An 18,001-nucleotide genomic window follows, 5' to 3' on the forward strand; every position below is an offset into this window, starting at 1 on the left:
TATCCTGCTGCAAAGGTGTTTTACCATGTGTGGGCTTTGTGTCATCTTTCTACCTCCCCTACTGCATAAAAGCATTAGGTGAGAAGCTGTAAAAGCACCACATCCATACAGGTGCATTTCACTTGGAAAGGACAGGAGTTGCATGAAAGATATGTTCAACTTAATTTAATGTGGTCACTCATGATTTTATTTTTTAGTGCTAAAGCTTCCTCTCCACAGTCTAAGCCCAGAACCCCACTGTGAATGCTGGTTTCACCAGCACAGCAGAGACCACAGCTCAGCTCAGGGGCAGGGTTTTGTACTGAACAAGGTATAAGAGGTTATGATGGGGTTGGCACCAGGAACCTTTACCTAATAGTTATGACATCTGGAGGTGATATGAGAGTACTTCTTTATAGCAGCAGGGAAATGTTTCTGTAACTGTGCAAGAAACATATATTCAGCAGTAAAATGATGCTTGTGCTGTTGACATTGTAAGATCAAGGCAGCCCCCTCCAGATATGTGGCAGAAAATCTGCTGCAGCATAATCCTCAGCTAAAATAACAGGCCACAGGTAGGTGCTTGTTGCCTAGCTTAAGAGAGCTTGGAATCTCTGTTTATAATTAGAGTAAATAAGCCCTGATGGAAAATTGTCATCCTCCTCCTCTTTGGGTCATTTTTATCCATGACACCCATGATTGCAACACCAGTGTGATTAATTCCATGCAAGGGATTTATCTAAGATGTCTTTTCATGAGAGGTTAGACCATTTGCTTGCACACTGTTGTAATGCTTTACAAACAAGAAGCAGAGCAGCCCTGTGTCTGTCCTCCTCGGGGATGGTGGTCTGTCTTTTCAGGCTCACAGGAGACAGAAGGAGGAACTGAACACTCTGAGATGACACTTTGAGAAACCCCACACTGCCAAATGAGGCTTTGTTTTGCACAAACAACACTGACACTTGAATACTTCAGTCTTGGCTGACTGGATGAGTCAAGTGAGTCAGAGCAAATGTCCATCCAGCTAGCAGCAGACTCTAAAGGAAGATGCTGGTGTGCACTGTGCTCCTGGCAATCCCCTGAGCCAGAGGACATGTACCAGGAATTAAAAAAAAAAAAAAGAAAAAAAAAAAAAGAGAGAGAGAGAGAAAATTGTTAAAAGAATAAAATTTCTGGTGAACTCTGCCTTGATGAAATTTTATGAACTTCACAGAATCACTAGGTTGGAAGAGACCTTCAAGACAAGTGTGCTTAGTTTCGAGCTGAAACTTGGCAATGAGTTATACAGTTCTGTGTCATTCGGAAATGAACTTCCTTAAAAGAAAAGAATATATTTGTGTTCAATGTCAGCTGCACTTTCCTGCCCTCTAAACTCTAGGATAACATATCGCACTGTCATGAAACTTGCTGGTCTTTAAACTCTCAGTTTGAAAGCCATACGGTTTTGCTTTGGCTGAGGATCCTGTAATGTCAACAGCCTGCATTTCTGACATCTTTTGTCATGGTGTAAGTATTTATGGCAACCATGTTGTGCTAGAGAGATTTTTCCCTGAAGGTCAGGACAGCTGTAGATGAAATAGCTGATCCCTTCCTCTGCTGGTCCTTTACTGTACCTCTGCAATTTCTAATAAATGTTTGCTGATTAGAATAATTACCTTTGGGGAAATTTGACAGAACTAAATACTGCTAACCCTAATTGTTCAATAAGTTGATTTAGCAAGGGAAGTACTTTGCCTTAGGACCTTTTTGGTGCACCTAGGTTTGCACCAGTCGGTATGGACCACTCTGCTTAAGTAGGAAAACAAAACTGGGTGTTCTTAGCATGAAACTTCTCCTGCCTCTTGAAACTGGACACCATCTCTCTTCAGGTTAACACAAAATACTGAAAATACTTCAGGTTAACACAAATTACTGAAAATAATAAAAATAACAGGAATTAGAAACAACAGGTTTAGCACCTCAGCTCTAATTACAATAGTGTTCAGCCAGTGCCTGCATTTGGCAGAGGTACTGGCTTCTGTGATCAAATCAGCCAGCTTGAACAAGAGCTTGGCCATTCTCCAGCTTTAGTGGCACTTTCCTGGGCAGGCAATGCCTTTCTCGTGCTGTTCTCGTGCTGTTCCCTCACACAGAACAAGTTTCAGTGGATCACTTCCTCATTCTGCTCCTCAGCCTCTGCTTGGCACAGGCTAGAAGTTGCCAGGAGTTGACAAGTGGGCAGTGGCCATAGAGCCCTTGAACTGGAGCCAGCATGAACACAGCTATGGCAGAGCTGTGGGATCTGCTCCCAGCACCTGAGGTCTGCTCCTTCTGTGCAGTTGTGGTTATTCAAGGGACCAAGCAACCCCTGAGGAGCAGCTGAGTGTGATGTTCCCCCTGTTCTACTCCTGGCTGCTTGGAGCATCCTGAAGCCCAGCAGGTGTTTTCTGTTCAGCTGTAGTAGCAGGCTGTACTAGATAAATATCTACATACTCAGCAGGCTCAGGAGGGTTTGTGGGTGTCTCTGTTTAGGCTGGTCTGGACTTTGTCATGTTTTGCTGCCCTTCCCAGATGCTTTCTTCTGCACTTAATGAAGAAGGCTATGGCGTCACTTTTGGTTTTGTCTTTGGAAGAGTAAACAAAACAGAGACCAAAAGCCAGCTACTTAAAACATATTCCTCTGCTGTAACTGGGGAAAATCTCTCCTTCAGATATAGGCATCCACTGTTTGGATTGCTCATCCTCCTGGCAGGGGTTACAGCTTTGTCTGCCTCACTTGGTTCAAGCCTAACCTTGCTGATCTTTCTATTTTTGAAATGCCTGAAATTCTATTGCTTCCTGTCACGGATTCTGGCTCCAGCTGTTTCCCACATCTCCAGGAAATAATGAAAAAATAACTCATCAGTGGGTCAAGGTATGGTGCTAGACAAGAATGTGCTTGGTTTTGCCAGGGCTTGGTTTTTCTGTCAGACACATTGCAGGCCTGGCATTGAGCTGAAAGGCAGGGGCAGAGGAATGTGCCTGGTCTCCAAGAGGGAGTAAGCCCGACCAAGAAATGCAGAGCTGTGTGACTTGCAGTGGCAAATAAATTCTTCTGAGAAGGCCTGAGGTGTTGCAGGAGACTCCTACACCTACAGGCTTTTCCTATAGCTCAGGATAACTCAAAGCAGCACACCCCAAACTCACTGCAGCTGTAGCACCTCCCTTTTTTTCCTTTATTTTTTTAACTTGTCCATCTTCCTGTGAGAACCAGCATCTTTCTTCACCTTTCTGCTTTCACAGGAAAAAACACAACAACTTACTTCCTGAAGGCTGAGTTGGGAGAGGTGGTGCTGTGATCACTGGATGCTGGCTCTTCACCCCAGAGGGTTTGTCCTGCTGCCAGCAGCTGCATGTTGCTGCTCCTTGTCTTCTGTGAATGCTTGGTGAGCTTTGCCCTTGGAGTAAGCCTAAATTGCTGAGGATTTTCTGGAGATAAAGCTGAAGTCAAAAGCTGAATATGGACACTTTATAAGGGTCAGAACCTGTTAGGAACTGGCTTGTTGAATCTGTTTTGAATGGAGGATTCACATTCATTTGCAAAAGTCTGGAGCTAGACAGTGAAATATCCTCTGACCCTCCAATTTTCCAGCCCTTAATAGAGTATTAAAGCCCTGTTGGAGCAGTTTGAGGGATTCACAGCTAGATATGAACTGTTCTATAGAGGAAATATAATAATATTTACACTTCTCCCTTGTGCTCCCTCTGTTGACAAGCCCTTCATTCATTGGCACGACCATGACAAGCCTGCTTTTAGCACTGTTTCCAAACTTAGCCAATGTTTAGAACAGATTGTCAGAAAACAGCAACCTGGCAGTGCTAACAAGGTGAGCTCAGGGGTTGTTCTGGGCTCTCAGCCATCTGCTGGGTCTCTGTCCCCTCAGAAATAGCCTCTCCTCTCACAGAGACCACAGAATGCTGCAGCCAAACTGCCTCACCCTGGGCTGCAAGAGAGAGACAAGCAGCAGCTCAGAGCTGGGTACCAAGACAGGTTGTTTGTATTGATCCTGCTGGCATGAAGAGTGTTTACTCCACACAAAGGCTTGCTGCAATGTGTTTCAACACAGAAAACCCTTTCCCCTTGCTTGGCAGAACTTTTCCTAGCCAATTAAAGGCTAGTTTGTTATCAAGGAGCTTTGTAAGGTGTTTCTCCAGTGAATCATAAAAGGTGCAGACTTGCCAGGGTGTTTCTGCAGGTGTCAGAGGGGTGCAGCTGGACAGGTTTCCAAATGGGGCACTGGGATGTCCCAGGCTGCAGCTGTCCCTGCTGTCTTTGGGGAACCACTCCTGGGTGCAGCTGCACATGGCCCAGGCCTCTCCTTGCCCACAGCCCTTCAGGACAGCTCTGTGGACTTGCTCAGGTAAAAACTCAGGGCTGGTTATCACTTAATAGAACCATATTGTAACATCTGAGCCAGCCTAGGTTTGGATTTTGGCCAAGACTAAAGTCTTAGTCCTTATGTATTTTTGTTTTTCAGGCTTGAACTGGTTACAACTAACTCTTCCTTCTTCTCTGCACTTTCTAGCTCTGTTATAGCCCAGCTTTAAGATGGACCATCCCAAGGTGCTGGAAGGCTACAAGCCAAGAGTGAGCCACAAAAAAAAGAACCCCAGCTGTATTGTGCCTGGATGAGGAGCTGGAGGAAAGCTGCCCCTCAGGAAGCTGCCAAGATCTTTGGCCTGTCCAGGGAACCACTGCTGGCATGGAGAAGGAGGTGCTCACAGCAGCTCCTGCACAGGACACACAGGTGTCTGCTCACAGAAAGCCTGTGCTTGCCAAGGTAACACAGCTAACCCCTAACACATATCCCTGCATATGCAGACCCTGTACAGCTTGACAAGCAGCTGCTCCCCCACTTCCCAGCTGTGCTGGAGAATGTCTGGAATGCCTCATCTCTGTCACCACCACCCAGCAGCCAGGCCCTGGCTGGCCTCCGCCTTTGGCATCAGGGCTGGGCTTTCCCACATTCCCCCTGTGCAGCCTAGTGCAGTCCCTTGGGCTGGCCCCTCTCTCTCTGATATCCTCAAGGACATTTCTGCAGGTGTCAGAGGGGCCCAGCCAGAAATGTCCCCAAACAGGGCCCTGGGATGAGGCTGCAGCTATCCCAGCTCCTCCCTAGGAACCCACTCCTGGTGCAGCCAGACATGGCCCAGGCCTCTCCTTGCCCACAGCCCCTCAGGACAGCTCTGTGGGCACTGCTGGGCTCTGGGCTCCCACCAGACAGAGAAACAAGTTCCCTTCAGCAGTTTCTGCTTGGGCTGCTCCCACTGCCATGGCACCACTGAGATCAGTGGTGAGATCAGTGGCAACCATCACTGAGATATCACCTGCAGTGTCCCCAGAGCACAGGCACCATGGTGATATGCCAGAATATTTATTGGAACCCACAGTTAGTCGTGGCCAGTTGGCTTTTGCCCACTGACTGGGAGAACGAGGTATGGCTGTGCAGGCAATGGCCAATGAGGGAAGCTTCAGGCCACCTGTGAGAATAGAAAAGCAAGCTGATTCCCCCAGAAACACCAGCCCTTTCTGCTCCAGGTGCACTGGGGCAGTGGGCTGACATGGCTGCTCCTGGCCTTCCAGGACAGGGGGGAATTGTGCCCTGTGACACTGCCATACAAGTGATGGAGGACGAGCAGGACATCTGGAATGGCAGTGACACACACAAGACCAAAGGAGCTCCTGCTGTTTCCAGTGAGAGCACAGGCAAAGGCAATCTATTCTTGCCCCTCTGCTTTCCAGAGAAGCTTTGGAAAATGCTGGAAAGTGACCAGTTTCGGTCCATTTGGTGGAGTGAAGGTGGAAAATGTGTGGCCATCAACAAGGATCTCTTTGAGGTGGAGGTGCTGGGCAGGGGAGTTTGCCAGCAGGTTTTTAACACGCAGCACATCAGGAGTGTCATTCGCCAGCTGAACCTCTATGGATTCACCAAAGTGCAGCGGGATTGCCAAAGATCTGCCTCCCTGCCTGAATTCCTATCAGAGGAAGCAGCAGCTTCTGCTCACAGCCAGGTACAGCAGCTGCTCTGCACAGCTACTAATGCTTGTGATAATCTGGGGGGAGAGGCACCTTCACAGCAAATAAGGCCTTGCCATAGAAGAGGTGGGGATGGGAGTGAGTGGTTTGGTTTTCATTCCTTTCTCAGCCTGTGCTCAGGCAGATTTGAGAGAGTCTTTCTGACTAGCAGAAATGCAAATAAGATACATTTCAGTGAGAGCTACTGAATTTGAACCTGTTTAAGGGACAGACAGACTCAGTGTAATCTGGTTTCTCTGAATGTTTGTGCTCTGTGTCTTGCTGTATTAAATCTGTATTAAATCTTCCTGTGGCACCTGCCCAATGCCAAGCAGATGCATCCAAGGATCATGGGATTTCCTGCCTACTCAATCTGCACTGAAGCTGCTGAGAAATAGTCATATTTAATTTTTGAAAGCAGCTGTTTTGCTTTGGCCTCCGGGAGGGCAAAACCTCAGTTGTGATGGCTGAACACAATGGCCACATAATGCTTTAGCCTGAGCTTTAAGTTGCATATTTAAGTTCAAAGTCCTTTTCCTTAGCCATGCTCTTCTTTTGCAATTCAGAGTCCTAGTTCTTGTATCTTGGGTTTTTCCAGTCTTGGAATAGTAGCAACTAACTCTTCTCCTTGTTTTAGATCCTCTACTACTATAACCCCAGCTTCAACAGAGCACATCCCTGGCTGCTGGGAATGTGCAAAAGGAGAGCTGCCCTCAAACAGAGAGCCCTGTGTGCAGCAGGCCTGGATGAGAGGCCCCTCCAAAAGCCCAGATGGTCAGTATGGAAGGAGATGCAGGTGTCAGCTGAAGCCCATCCCTCTCCACTGGCAGCTGCTCCCATGCTTCTAGAGCCTCCTGGAGCACTGAATGGATATAAAGTCTGATAGCCACAACCTAACAGAGTTGATAATAAACTGTTTGAACAGTAAACCTTTCTGGTTGTCCTGTTCTATTTGAACAGCGGAAAATTCTCTTATATAGTTCTGTGTCTTTAATGTCCCACTTGTGCTTTAGTGGCCTCAGCAAGACCTGTCCCAGCACAAATGTGGCCATGTCCTGCTAGCACAAAGAGGTGCAGCAAAGGCTGAGCTGCTGTTGGCACTGGACAGAAAGGAAGCCAGGAGCTTCTTTCTCTTTCTGAGGATAAGATGTTGGAAGGGTAAATGATTCGTGCAAGGAAGCAATTGGTTTGGGTGGTAGGCAGTGAGCCCACCGCTATCTAGTTCTGCCTGCTTCAACTGGCTTGGAAATACAAAGAGCCACTGTCCCCTCACACAGTTCAGTTCACAGCAGGAATGTCCAGCTTTAGTAATTGTGGTCTGTTCAGAGGGGAAAGTGCTGCAGGGGAGATGCTCAGGTGGGTGCCATGGAGTTTATGCTCATTGGAACAAGGGCTGCTCTGACATTCTGCAAACAGGAGCATCCTTCCCTTCAGCATGTAAGGGCAGCAAATGTAACAGATATTTGGGGTTGTTCTGTGGTCTGCTCTGGTCATACTTACCTGCCATTCCTTTCTGCAATGTGCAGGAATGGTGTGTGGGAAGGAGAGAAGCCAGCTCTGGGCCTTCAGGAGGTGAAGGCTTCTGAGAGCATAGAGCTTTAGATGAAAGACTGGGCAGTTCTGTGCTTGCCTGTCCTGACCAAACTCTCCTGTCAGCAGGAGCTTCTCTAGGAAGGTTGATGTCACCCTGCCCACTCTGCTCTCATCTTGGCTGAGTCTTCATCCTTTTAGTTTTTCCCACTTTCCACAGACACTTGATATTCTCTAGCAGGGTCTGACTGATACCCTCCTCTAATCTGCAGAGTGAGGTCCCAGATTTGTGAAATTCTGGGACAAAGAACTGTTTGATAAGATTAGAGGCTTAAAAGTCAAGGCCAAATGTGATCCAGCCCAGTGATCAGTGCTGTTTGGAAAGCAGCCCCATGGGGATGGGTGAATTCTGGAACATACTTGCATGGCACTGGCAATACCAACCTGCTTTGTAGGTAGGTGGTGCTGGACATGCAGTGTTACCTGCCCTGACCAGGCCAGCCCCAGGCTCTGTGTGGCAATGAACCCTGCTAGGTGTGGGTGCTGGACATGTGCCCCATGAGTGAGGAATTCCGTGTCCCATAGGTTTCAGCTTAATTCTTGTGAACTCAGCTAGGGTTTTCCTAGCACCAGTTTTTGTGCACTTTGGGCTCTGGGTTGACGCAATTGTGAGTTCAGCAAAGTCTGAACTCTGCTCACCCCTGCAGACACCAGCAGAGAAAGTTCAGGGACTGAAAGCAGCCACCTGCCCTTGGTCAGCAAGATCAGCACAGCTGAGCCACCTGTGCTGGAGACATTTTAAAGCCAGGTTTGATCTACATTCCTGTAACAGATCTTAAGATCTTATAGCAGCTTAAGACACCAGAAGCATTTTAAGTGGTCAGAGACAAATTTGTAGATGCCAAGAGGCTGTTGATGGTATTCTGGCTGGATCCAGCTTGAGGTTTTCTCACTCCTGGATTCTTCTCCTCTTTTGGCTAGTTCTGGAAACTGCAGGCATGTATGAGCTCCCTTTACTTGCTCTCTCTCAGATGGCTTAAGAACTGTGTAGCTCCACAGAGGGAGTAGCAGTGTATTCCTCTGGTGCTTCTGCAGGCATCCCCTTGCCACCTTCCCCTCACCCAACAAATCCACTGCAAAGACTTGCAACAAATAAAACAGGGTATTGCAATTAACAATTGCAATACTCTCTGCCTAGCAGACACTTCAAATCTGAAGCAGAAATATTTTCTCTTAGTGTTCTGAGCAACTGCAGAGTCCAGGCTTTGCAGGCCCTCTGCATGCTGAGGAGAGAGCTCCCCCAGCCCTGTCAGCTGTTTCCTGCTCTTGCTGTAATCAGCTCCTGTCACTTTCCTCCCTCTTTCCAAGGCACTGATAACAAGCACCTGGGGCAGCCAGGTGACCTTTGTCTGAGCTTCCTCTTTAAACTCCCTAGGCTTTTGCTTCATTGCTTGGTTGTTATGCAGCAGTAAAGATCTGTTTCGATAGCAGTAGAGGCTGCTCTCCTTCCTTTTCTCTTCTTCATACAGCATCAAAGCTCTCTGAATTTGCTTGAATAGATTTGCATTTAGGTCAGGACTTACTTGAGTAAAAGGTTGGTATTTTATTTCCTCCTGTCTTTCTCTTAACTCTGTAAGGAAGGGTAATAAGCACAAAGGCAGGCAGGTAAAAGAAATGTGGGCTATACATAAACAGGTTTGGCACACAGGGGAGGACAAAGTCATTAGTAAGAGAAAAAATAACTGATGTGGCAGCAAGCTACATCTTCAGCTGATGTAAAGCAGCCTCTCCCCATGGAAGCAGTGGGACATGTCACTGTCATCAGGTGAGCTGCTTGGTGGGTCTGCTCCCTTCTGCAGTGTCTAACGTGTCTGTAGCTGCCCCCTTCCACAGCAGCAGTAAAGGAGGCTGAACAACAACTCTCTGAGCTATGAATCTTCATCTACATTCTTTGGCTCCTTGTAGCTGTGTGCTTGGGCTGCCCAAGTCCCTGCTGTGCCCTCTGGATGCAAAGTGCCAATACCAAGGTGGCTGTCACACCCCTGATGGCTGTTTCAACCTATGCCACAGCATTCAGAGCTGGTTGCCCAAAGCCACTGCCTCCATCTCCAGGATGGATTGGGATGGGACATGAAACAGCAGTGAAGGAGCCATGCTGGGATCATGGGGACAGGATGGCCTTGTGGTGAGAGTGCTGCTAGCAACTGGAGACTGGGTGTAGGTGCTGGTTCCATTTTAGTGTGTGCACATTGCATTCACCAACTCCGTGTCTCTTGGAGCTTCCTTTGTAGATGGCAAAGTACTTCTTCCCATCACTAGTCTCATTGAGAACCTCAGCTTTTTCAGAAAAACTCTCATGGTGGCTTTCTGAAGCTTTGCATGCTGTCCTTTGGAATATTCTTAGCACTGCAAAGGTACAAGTAGAGACTGGTATGCTCAGCAGTTTAAGTATTAACAGGACACGTGAGAACTGGGGTTTGCCATATAGAATTGGTAAACATTAAGTTTAGTTGCTAAACTTAGACCCACACACTCTTGAGAGAAATCCAGGCTTTTATGAATTGGGCTTGAAGTCAAAGGTTAACTGTAATTTCATGCAAGAACAACTCATCTGAATTCTGGGTGTGTCTGATGCTCTGCAACAGCTTTTGCAGCATGCAGAAATCACAGCTTTGGCAGAGCTGCCAGTGCAAGGCTCTGTCGATGTGACAGAGGGGGCAGATCCTGGGGCTTCTGGTCCCTTTCTGATTCACTGTGACAAAAATAAGCCCAGGGAAGGACTTGCTGAGAATTACTAGATAATGTCTAAAGGTAGCAAGCTGGTAAGTGGCATTTGAAAGAGGCACGCTCAGACCGAGAGTTCCGGTATTCTTCCCAAGGAAGCTGCCTAGATGGGCCTGATTTATCTCTAATGAAGCCGCGCTGCATTTCATCCCTTTTCCTGCTGGCTTTTCCCTTTATCCAGGAGAGGCTGCTGCGGCCCCCGCCTGCCCCCCGGTGGCCACCTGAGGGACGGCAGGAGTCCCTGCGGGGACACCGGGGGGACAGCGCATGGATGGCCTGAGGGACGGCAGGAGTCCCTGCGGGGACACCGGGGGGACAGCGCATGGATGGCCTGAGGGACGGCAGGAGTCCCTGCGGGGACACCGGGGTGACAGCGCACGGCCTGAGTGTCCCCTCCCTGGCTGGCTCCAGGGACACCGTTTCTGAGGGACTGGGAAAACTCCATCAGATAATGCCGCAAGGATGTTTGAATGGCTGAGCTGGACTATTCAAGACTGTCAACTTCACTGCTCGACCCAATGTGTGCTTGTTGCTCCCATGGGCTCCTGTTCCCCTCTTGAATTTTCTTTAATTATTAATGAATTTTCTTTAATTCTTTCTCTTTTGACATTTGCTCTGAACTCCCACAGGTGAGAGCGTCCTGCCAATGATCTGCTGCCCCCTCTGGCTGTTGGTGTTACACAGTGGCACCCCAGGGCTGAGGTAAGCTAAGTAACCATCCGTGGCCACCATGGATGCTGCTTGTGTATTATCTAGAAGGCAGCTTGGGGTGGTTTTTTGAGTGGTGGAATCCTTCAATTAAAGCAGATGTTCCCATTTCCTGCTTTTATAAGTGGGAGTGCAATTACAACAGGTTTCCGGTTTTTTATTTCTCTAAAATGGATTCTTCCAGACCTCAGGCATACTTAGCATCATGTTTATCTTCTTTTTTTATTTAAGTATAGAGGAAAAAAAAGCTAATACTGAAATGCCAAAGAATTTAATGAGGAACAGGTCAGGCCATGCTAGAAACCACTTCAGACTTCCAGATCCAAAATCCATGGCTATGTGGGCAGAAGGGCCATGTCTGAGGGAGGAATGCATCTCTTCAGATGCAGTACCTCAAAGGGCAGGGGGAATGCAGAGCTTTTCAGGCACACAGACATACCTGAACCAGCAGACAGTCTGCTGCAGGAAGGCAGTGTATCAGGGAGAAGGAGGGATGGATTCCCTGAGAAGACCCATTCATGGAATTGTGTTCATGGCTCTGCATTTATGAACAAAGCAGGAGTGATTCAGACCAAGTAAACCAGAATATCTCTTGACCAGATGGCTTGGACTTTGTTCCCCCAGCCTGATTGCTGGGTCATTGATGGATGGAAAGGAAACTACTGCTTTTGTGTCTCATGCCAGAAATGAAGCAAGTGTGTCCCCTGCTCCATCTCTCCCAGCTAATTTTAAACCCACTAGATAAAAAAGTGCAATCCTATTCAAGAAATTTGCAAAGACAATGGGTTGGCATGAATGAATACCTGCTGCTTAGGTGCAGGAGATGTCAAGAAAATTATTCTCCAATCCAATGTTTCTGCATTGCAGGGATCCAGGGAGCCCCATTTCTGCAGGTGTCAGAGGGGCCCAGCCAGAAAACTCTCCAAACAGGGCCCTGGGATGCCCAAGGCTGTAGTGGGATAGGATATAAGAAAATAAAGATAGTGTAGAAAGTAATCTTACCCCTAAGGAATTGCAGCTGGGCCAATTATCAAAGATAAGGATCAGGCCTGACTTTAACAGGCCACAGCTGTAAGCAATGAGAAGAAGAGTGCTATAAAAGAGTGGGGTGGCTGGGTGAGAAGGGAGCTGGAGTCAGTTGGCTGCCTTGTGATGAAGTGCTTGGAGGAGATGACCATGAGAAACACCAAGAAGGTATGGAACTTTTGCAATAAGGAGATAACAGTATGGAATAAGAGGACAACACAAGGCTGCAGCCATGCCAGCTCCTCCCTGGTGAGGGCCTACTCCTGGTGCAGCCAGACACAGCCCAGGCCTCTCCTTGCCCACAGCCCCTCAGGGCAGCTCTGTGGGCACTGCTGGGCTCTGCACTCCCACCACTGGTGGCTCTGGGACAGAGAAGCAACAAGAGAGATCAGCCTCTACAATTCCCTTCAGCAGTTTCTGCTCAGGCTGCTCCCCCTGCCAGGGCAGCACCACCAACCATCACTGAGGTGTCACCTGCAATGTCCCCAGAGCAGAGGCACCACAGTGATATGCCAGAACATTCCATTGGAACCTGCTGTCTGTTGGTGCCAGTTGTTCTTTGCCTGCCAGCTGGTGGGACACAGCCAAGCTGTCCAGGGCAATGGCTGCGGAGCGAGAGTTCTCGTCCCTGCGCTTTCCAGAGAAGCTTTGGAAAATGCTGGAAAGTAGCAAGTTTCAGTCAATTTGGTGGAGTGAGGGTGGAAAATGTGTGGCCATCAACAAAGATCTCTTTGAAGTGGAGGTGCTGGGCAGGGAAGGACAGCGGGTCTTCCACACACAGAAAATGAAAAGTTTCATGCGACAGCTGAATGCATATGGATTCACCAAAGTGCAGCAGAATTTCCAAAGATCTGCCTCTCTGCCCGAATTCCTGGCAGAGGAAGCAGCAGCTTCTGCTCACAGCCAGGTACAGCAGCTGCTCTGCACTAATGCTTGTGATAATCTGGGGGGAGAGAGGAACCTTCACAGCAAATAAGGCCTCCTCATAGAGGGCCATTTGCAGGTTGAAAAGAAGCCACTTTTCATAAGGGTGCTTATAAAAATGAGGGAGAGGGACTTTTAGTGCAGGCAGAGAGTGACAGGACAAGGAACAGCAGTTGTGTAGTGAAAGAGGCCAGGTTTAGATTAGTCCTTAGGAAGAAATCCTTTCCTGTGAGTGTGGTGAGGCCCTGGCACAGGTTGCCCAGACAGCTTGTGGATGCTCCATCCCTTGAAGTATTCAAGGCCAGGCTGGATGGGGCTGTGAGAACCTGGGGTAGTGAGTGGCATCCCTGCCAAAGGCAGCGGGGTTGGGACCTGATGATTTTTAAGATCCCTTCCAACCCAAGATAGTGTGTGATTCTGTGATGGAAGGGATGGGGATGGGAGCAAGTGGTCTTGTCTTCTTTTCCTTCTCAGGCATGTTTGTGTTAGTCTTTCTGACTACTAGAAATGTGGACAAGATACATTTTGGTGAGATCTACTGACTTTGAACCCATTAAAGGCACAGACAGGCTCAGCATAACCTGATTTCTCTGAATATCTTTGCTCTGTGTCTTGCTGTACCAAATCTGAAACCTTCCCGTGGCACTTGCCCCAATGCCAAGCATCAAAGGACCAACAAGATTACCTGCCTGCTCACATCTGCACTGAAGCTGCTGAGAAATAGTTTTATTTTCAAAAAGTAGTTCTGCTTTTGACAATCCTACACTGCTCTGCTCTCAGGAGGCAAAACCCCAGAGGTGGTGATGCCTGAACACAACCATCTCAAGCTTTAGCCTGAGCTTTAGGTTCTACACAGCCCTCAGGGTACATGATCCTCTGCTGTGGTTTGGAGTAACCGGGGAGATGGTGGCAACTAACTCTTCTCCTTTGCCTGTTTTAGATCCTCTACTACTATAACCCCAGCTTCAACAGAGCGCACCCCTGGCTGTCAGAAACGTGCAAGAGGAGAGGTGTCCTTAAAGGAAGGGGCCTATATGCAGAACAGATGGAGGAAAGGCCCCTTTAGAAGCTCAGATGGTCAGCCCAGGCTTTGTGGAGAGGCAGATCTTGGCTCCACACAGGTGCCTGTTAGAGAGCAGTCAGTGTGCAGTCCATAGTGTCTAATTAATAGTACTGTTCCTAGAGATGAACAGAGTTGGAAGAAATTTGAGTTAGTATTAAACCACTGGAAGAATAAACCCTTCTCGGTTGTCCTGTGCTCTTTGCACAACCCCGGGGTGAGTTCCTATTTGGAACACTCACAGACCAAGCAGAAGCAACTGATCTCCCATCAGCTGAACCACTTATTGGAAGTGAGCAGCCCAGCCTGAGCCCTGGAGAGCACGGCTTTGTGGTGCTCCCCTGGCTGCGATCCGGACACAGCCTCACCAGGCTCGGGAGCCATTCGGCCTCAGAGCAGCAGTGACACAAACGAGAGGGGTGGTGGGCACTGAACGAGAGCGGCACCAAGTCTGCCAGGATAACGGCTGTAACAGCGCCGGAGGGGGCTTTCCCAACGCCCCCCAACGTCCCGAGCCCCCTGACGGGGCCGGCCGTGCTCAGAGCAGCCCGCTACCACACCCGGCCCTGAGGCGCGGCCGGGCTCCCGCCCCGGGCCCGCCACGGCGCCCTCAGCCGGGCCCGCCCCCGCCCGCCCCTCGCTGGGCGGGGCCGTTGCTACGGGGCGCGCGCGGCGCGGGAACCGAACGGCGGCCGCGGGGCGTCATGGCCGCCCTGTGCGAGGTGAGCGCCGGCCGGGCGGGAACGGAACGGACCAGCACAGCCCGTGTGGGGCTGCTGAGGCGGGACCGGGGCATCCCGCCGAGCGGGGGAGAGGCGGTGGCAGCGGCAGCTCTTGGGCCGCTGTGTCCCAGCCGGCAGGGATGTGACACTGCCCGGAAGAGTGAAAGGACAAGGCAGGGCTGGTGCAGTGTCTGGTGCTGTGGGGGGCCCTGAGGCCGCGGTGGCGGTGGGAGGCAGTGCTGGGCTCGGAGGGGTTCATGCAGGTGGGGCTGGGGACAGAGGGGTTCGGGGAGCCTAATGCTGGGGTGTAGCCCTGGGTGTGGGGTGCTGTGCAGCCGGGGTTGGTCTGTGTTTGTTTGTGGAGAGCGGCACCTCCGGGCTCTTGGAGGGGTTCTGGGTCTCCGGGGGGCCGGACTGAGCGGGGAGCGCTGCCTTGCTCTGGGACTGGGTGCTGGGCTCTGGTCAAATCCTGAGTGTGGGATTGCCAGGGAGGCAGTGGCAATGTGTGAGAGCAAGGACTGAAGGCTGACCAGCCTGTCCTGAACGATTTTCAAGTGTTAAAAGCTCTTGTAATAGTTCTCTCAGGTCTTTGTTTTTTTGCGTGGCCTCCGGCTTTTGTTGGCCTTTGCAGCAAGGTGCTGTGGGTGGGGTTAGGTGTCAGTCTGTTTTGCTGCAATTCTCATTTGTCCTGCCTGTTTCAACAGGTGTGTTAAATCTTGTGAGTTTGCCTCTTCTGTGCAAATAATGGCCTCTTGGCTACACCTGAGCTGAGATGAGCAGCTGTCAAAGCAAAGCTGAGCTTGGCTGCCTGCTCAGGTGATCATGGACATGGCTTATCTGTTCTACAGTCAGCTTTAGAGTCTCTGTGCCAGCAGCGTGTTGTAAAAGTGCATGAGGGATTTGTGCAGTCACTCAACATCCAAGCTAATAACACCTTGGATAATTTGCTTCTTTTAAAATTTATGGTATATGTGAGATTTGTGTTTTGTGTTGTGCAGTTGCCTGCACAATGGTTCTTGCCTCTGCCTGTTTTTTTGTGGGGTGAATATGTGGCTTGGTTCACTTCTTCTAGAAATAAAATGATTTTATTGTACAAAGATGGTTCTTAAATCTGTACTGTCTAAACATTCTTGTCTTCTAGGAAGATCCATCCCTGGAGAGGCACTTCAAAGGCCACAGAGATGCTGTCACTAGTGTGGACTTCAGTCGTGCTAAGAAACAATTGGGTAAATTGTCTGTGTTTTGGTGGCCAGAGGATAAAGAAAGAGCTGTTCTGCTTTAGTTAGATAGGGGGAACAGTGGAAGTAACTGAGCTCTGCAACAGCAAAAGGTCCTGCTGCTGCTTCCTGCTAACAGCAAGTTGAGCACTGCTCCACTCACCTTCCAAGCTTGTGTTTTTAGAATGTTGTGAAGAACTGCTGAGCTGACTTTGGTCAATGTTTTGCCACAAGGGAGAGGTCTTGGAGGGAGGTGTAGCCAGCCTGCTTTTAAGACACCAACTCAGTGGTCTTCTCTGCTTAATCTGAAGTGACATTTAACCTGCTGCAGCTAATGCCTTTGCCCATAAGAAAGTGAAGAGATAACCTTCATTTCCTGAGTGTGTGGACGATTTGCAACCTGTGGCTGTTGCATGTCTGGACTCTTGGAATTAAATTGTCAGTCTAAAGTAATGCATGGCTGGCCTTGTTTTCTTTGAATTACTAATGAAATTATATGCATGACAATAATGAAATCCACAGCTTGCAATAGACCGGTGAAGCTTCAAGGGCAATGTATTGAGACTGCTGGAAGCTACGATGGAGAGCTGAGTGTGAAATGTAGTTTTTCTGTAATTGGAGGAGAGCTAATGCAAGTTTGGTTTTGTGTGGTTTTGTTTTTCCTTTTTTATTTCAGCAAGTGGCTCAATGGATTCGTGCCTGATGATCTGGAGCATGAAGCCTCAGATGAGAGCCTATCGCTTCTTGGGCCACAAAGATGCAGTGTTGTGTGTCCAGTTCTCACCCTCTGGTCACCTCGTGGCTTCAGGCTCTAGAGACAAAACAGTTCGTTTGTGGATCCCTAGTGTGTGAGTACCTGTCCCTTCTGCCTCTCTTTGTGTTTCACTGTGGCTTGGAATTTCTCCTTAGTGTTTTGTAGCAGTTCTCTGGCTATGGGACAGGGATCTGTTGGAGGGAAAGAAGAACCACTGTGTCTTTGTCTTCTCTTCAGTCTGTGGATATGGAGCTCCTGGTGGTACAGTACATGCTGGAGGACAGATTTTGGACTGAGAGTTCCATAAACCTGTTAGATCTCTAAATACACTCTGCTTTGGATCTCTAAATATGTCTTGTGCTTATTAGCCAGAAAAATGCATTTATTTGGAAATGATGTGTAAAGAAAAATGAACACATTTGAATTGTCTTGCCTGGCTGAGTTAATGGCAGATTGCTCACAGCTGTACAGTATCAGGTGTGCTGAATTCGTGTGTGATGTGGCACTGGAATGGCCAGCTGGGCATGGGCCATTACAGGAGCAGTTGGGAGGTCGTTGCCTGCTTGGCTCTTGTTTGAATGAGCTGTGAAAACACCTCACTCTTTGCCTGCCTTGCAGCAAAGTACCTGGCAAGAGTACAGAACCAAAGTGTCTTCTTTTACATTGATCTTTTTGTGTTTAAATGGTTCCACAAATTAGCTGTGGCATTTTTTTCCCCTTTATAGGAAACATGGGTTGTTTCCTGTTGGATTGGCCTCCAGTATGGAACTGGAGCAACTGGTTTTAGCTGTGTATTCTGTACTGCTCATGAAGCATGAGCAACTTTGGGGTCGATCAATGTTTTTATCCTACTGTGGTCACATGCAGTTCCCATAGAAGTGATGGTTGCTAGCACTGCTCAGCATGCAGCAGCTCTGTGCTTTCAGTTACAGAAAACAAATGCATTTGCTGCCCTTTGTGCAGTTTTAAAGAGCTCTTCCCTTTTGTGTAGCAAGGGAGAATCGACTGTGTTCAAGGCTCACACAGGAACCGTGAGAAGTGTTCATTTCTCCAGCGATGGCCAGTCCTTAGTTACAGCTTCTGATGACAAAACCATCAAAGTGTGGACGGTTCACAGGCAGAAGTTTCTGTTCTCACTGAGTCAGCACATCAACTGGGTTCGCTGTGCCAGGTGAGTGCAGCCCTCTGACAGACAGAGATGGAGATTTATCCCTCAAAGCAGAGGCTCAGTGTCATGGTCTGGTGCAACACATTTCTGTTCAG

The 18,001-nt window shown here is 48.8% G+C and overlaps 2 protein-coding genes across 7 annotated transcripts in view; both read left to right on the forward strand.

The window, feature by feature from the left end:
- Positions 1 to 4,697: 4,697 nt before the first annotated feature.
- Positions 4,698 to 6,896, forward strand: LOC132078361 (heat shock transcription factor, Y-linked-like). Its single transcript, XM_059480458.1, has 3 exons — positions 4,698 to 4,778; positions 5,582 to 6,009; positions 6,651 to 6,896. Exons 2-3 carry the CDS (start codon positions 5,623 to 5,625, stop codon positions 6,894 to 6,896), a joined length of 633 nt encoding a protein of 210 aa, XP_059336441.1. The 5' UTR covers positions 4,698 to 4,778; positions 5,582 to 5,622.
- Positions 6,897 to 9,018: 2,122 nt separating this feature from the next.
- The window catches only part of POC1A (POC1 centriolar protein A), a 49,742-nt gene continuing 40,759 nt past the window's right edge, over positions 9,019 to 18,001 (forward strand). For 2 of the 6 annotated variants that reach the window (XM_059480163.1, XM_059480164.1), the window contains exons 1-4: positions 12,174 to 12,229; positions 15,909 to 15,993; positions 16,661 to 16,832; positions 17,730 to 17,909. In XM_059480163.1, coding sequence (XP_059336146.1) covers positions 12,188 to 12,229; positions 15,909 to 15,993; positions 16,661 to 16,832; positions 17,730 to 17,909 — 479 coding nt within the window. In that variant the 5' untranslated portion in view covers positions 12,174 to 12,187. Of the gene's footprint in view, positions 9,138 to 10,956; positions 11,030 to 12,173; positions 12,230 to 14,697; positions 14,768 to 14,994; positions 15,031 to 15,908; positions 15,994 to 16,660; positions 16,833 to 17,729; positions 17,910 to 18,001 lie in introns of those variants that run through there. The other 4 variants (XM_059480165.1, XM_059480166.1, XM_059480168.1 and 1 more) reach the window with 3 other exon arrangements.

The sequence above is a fragment of the Ammospiza nelsoni genome, chromosome 11, assembly GCF_027579445.1.
Source record: "Ammospiza nelsoni isolate bAmmNel1 chromosome 11, bAmmNel1.pri, whole genome shotgun sequence".
In the NCBI taxonomy this organism is placed as follows: Eukaryota; Metazoa; Chordata; class Aves; order Passeriformes; family Passerellidae; genus Ammospiza; species Ammospiza nelsoni.

What these genes read in the sequence shown, in the direction of transcription:
- LOC132078361 (XM_059480458.1), top strand. Translation starts at nt 5,623, where the DNA reads ATGGAGGACGAGCAGGACATCTGGAATGGCAGTGACACACACAAGACC. An exon ending in CAGCTTCTGCTCACAGCCAG is followed by an intron (nt 6,010 to 6,650) that starts GTACAGCAGCTG and finishes TCCTTGTTTTAG; the next exon opens with ATCCTCTACTACTATAACCC.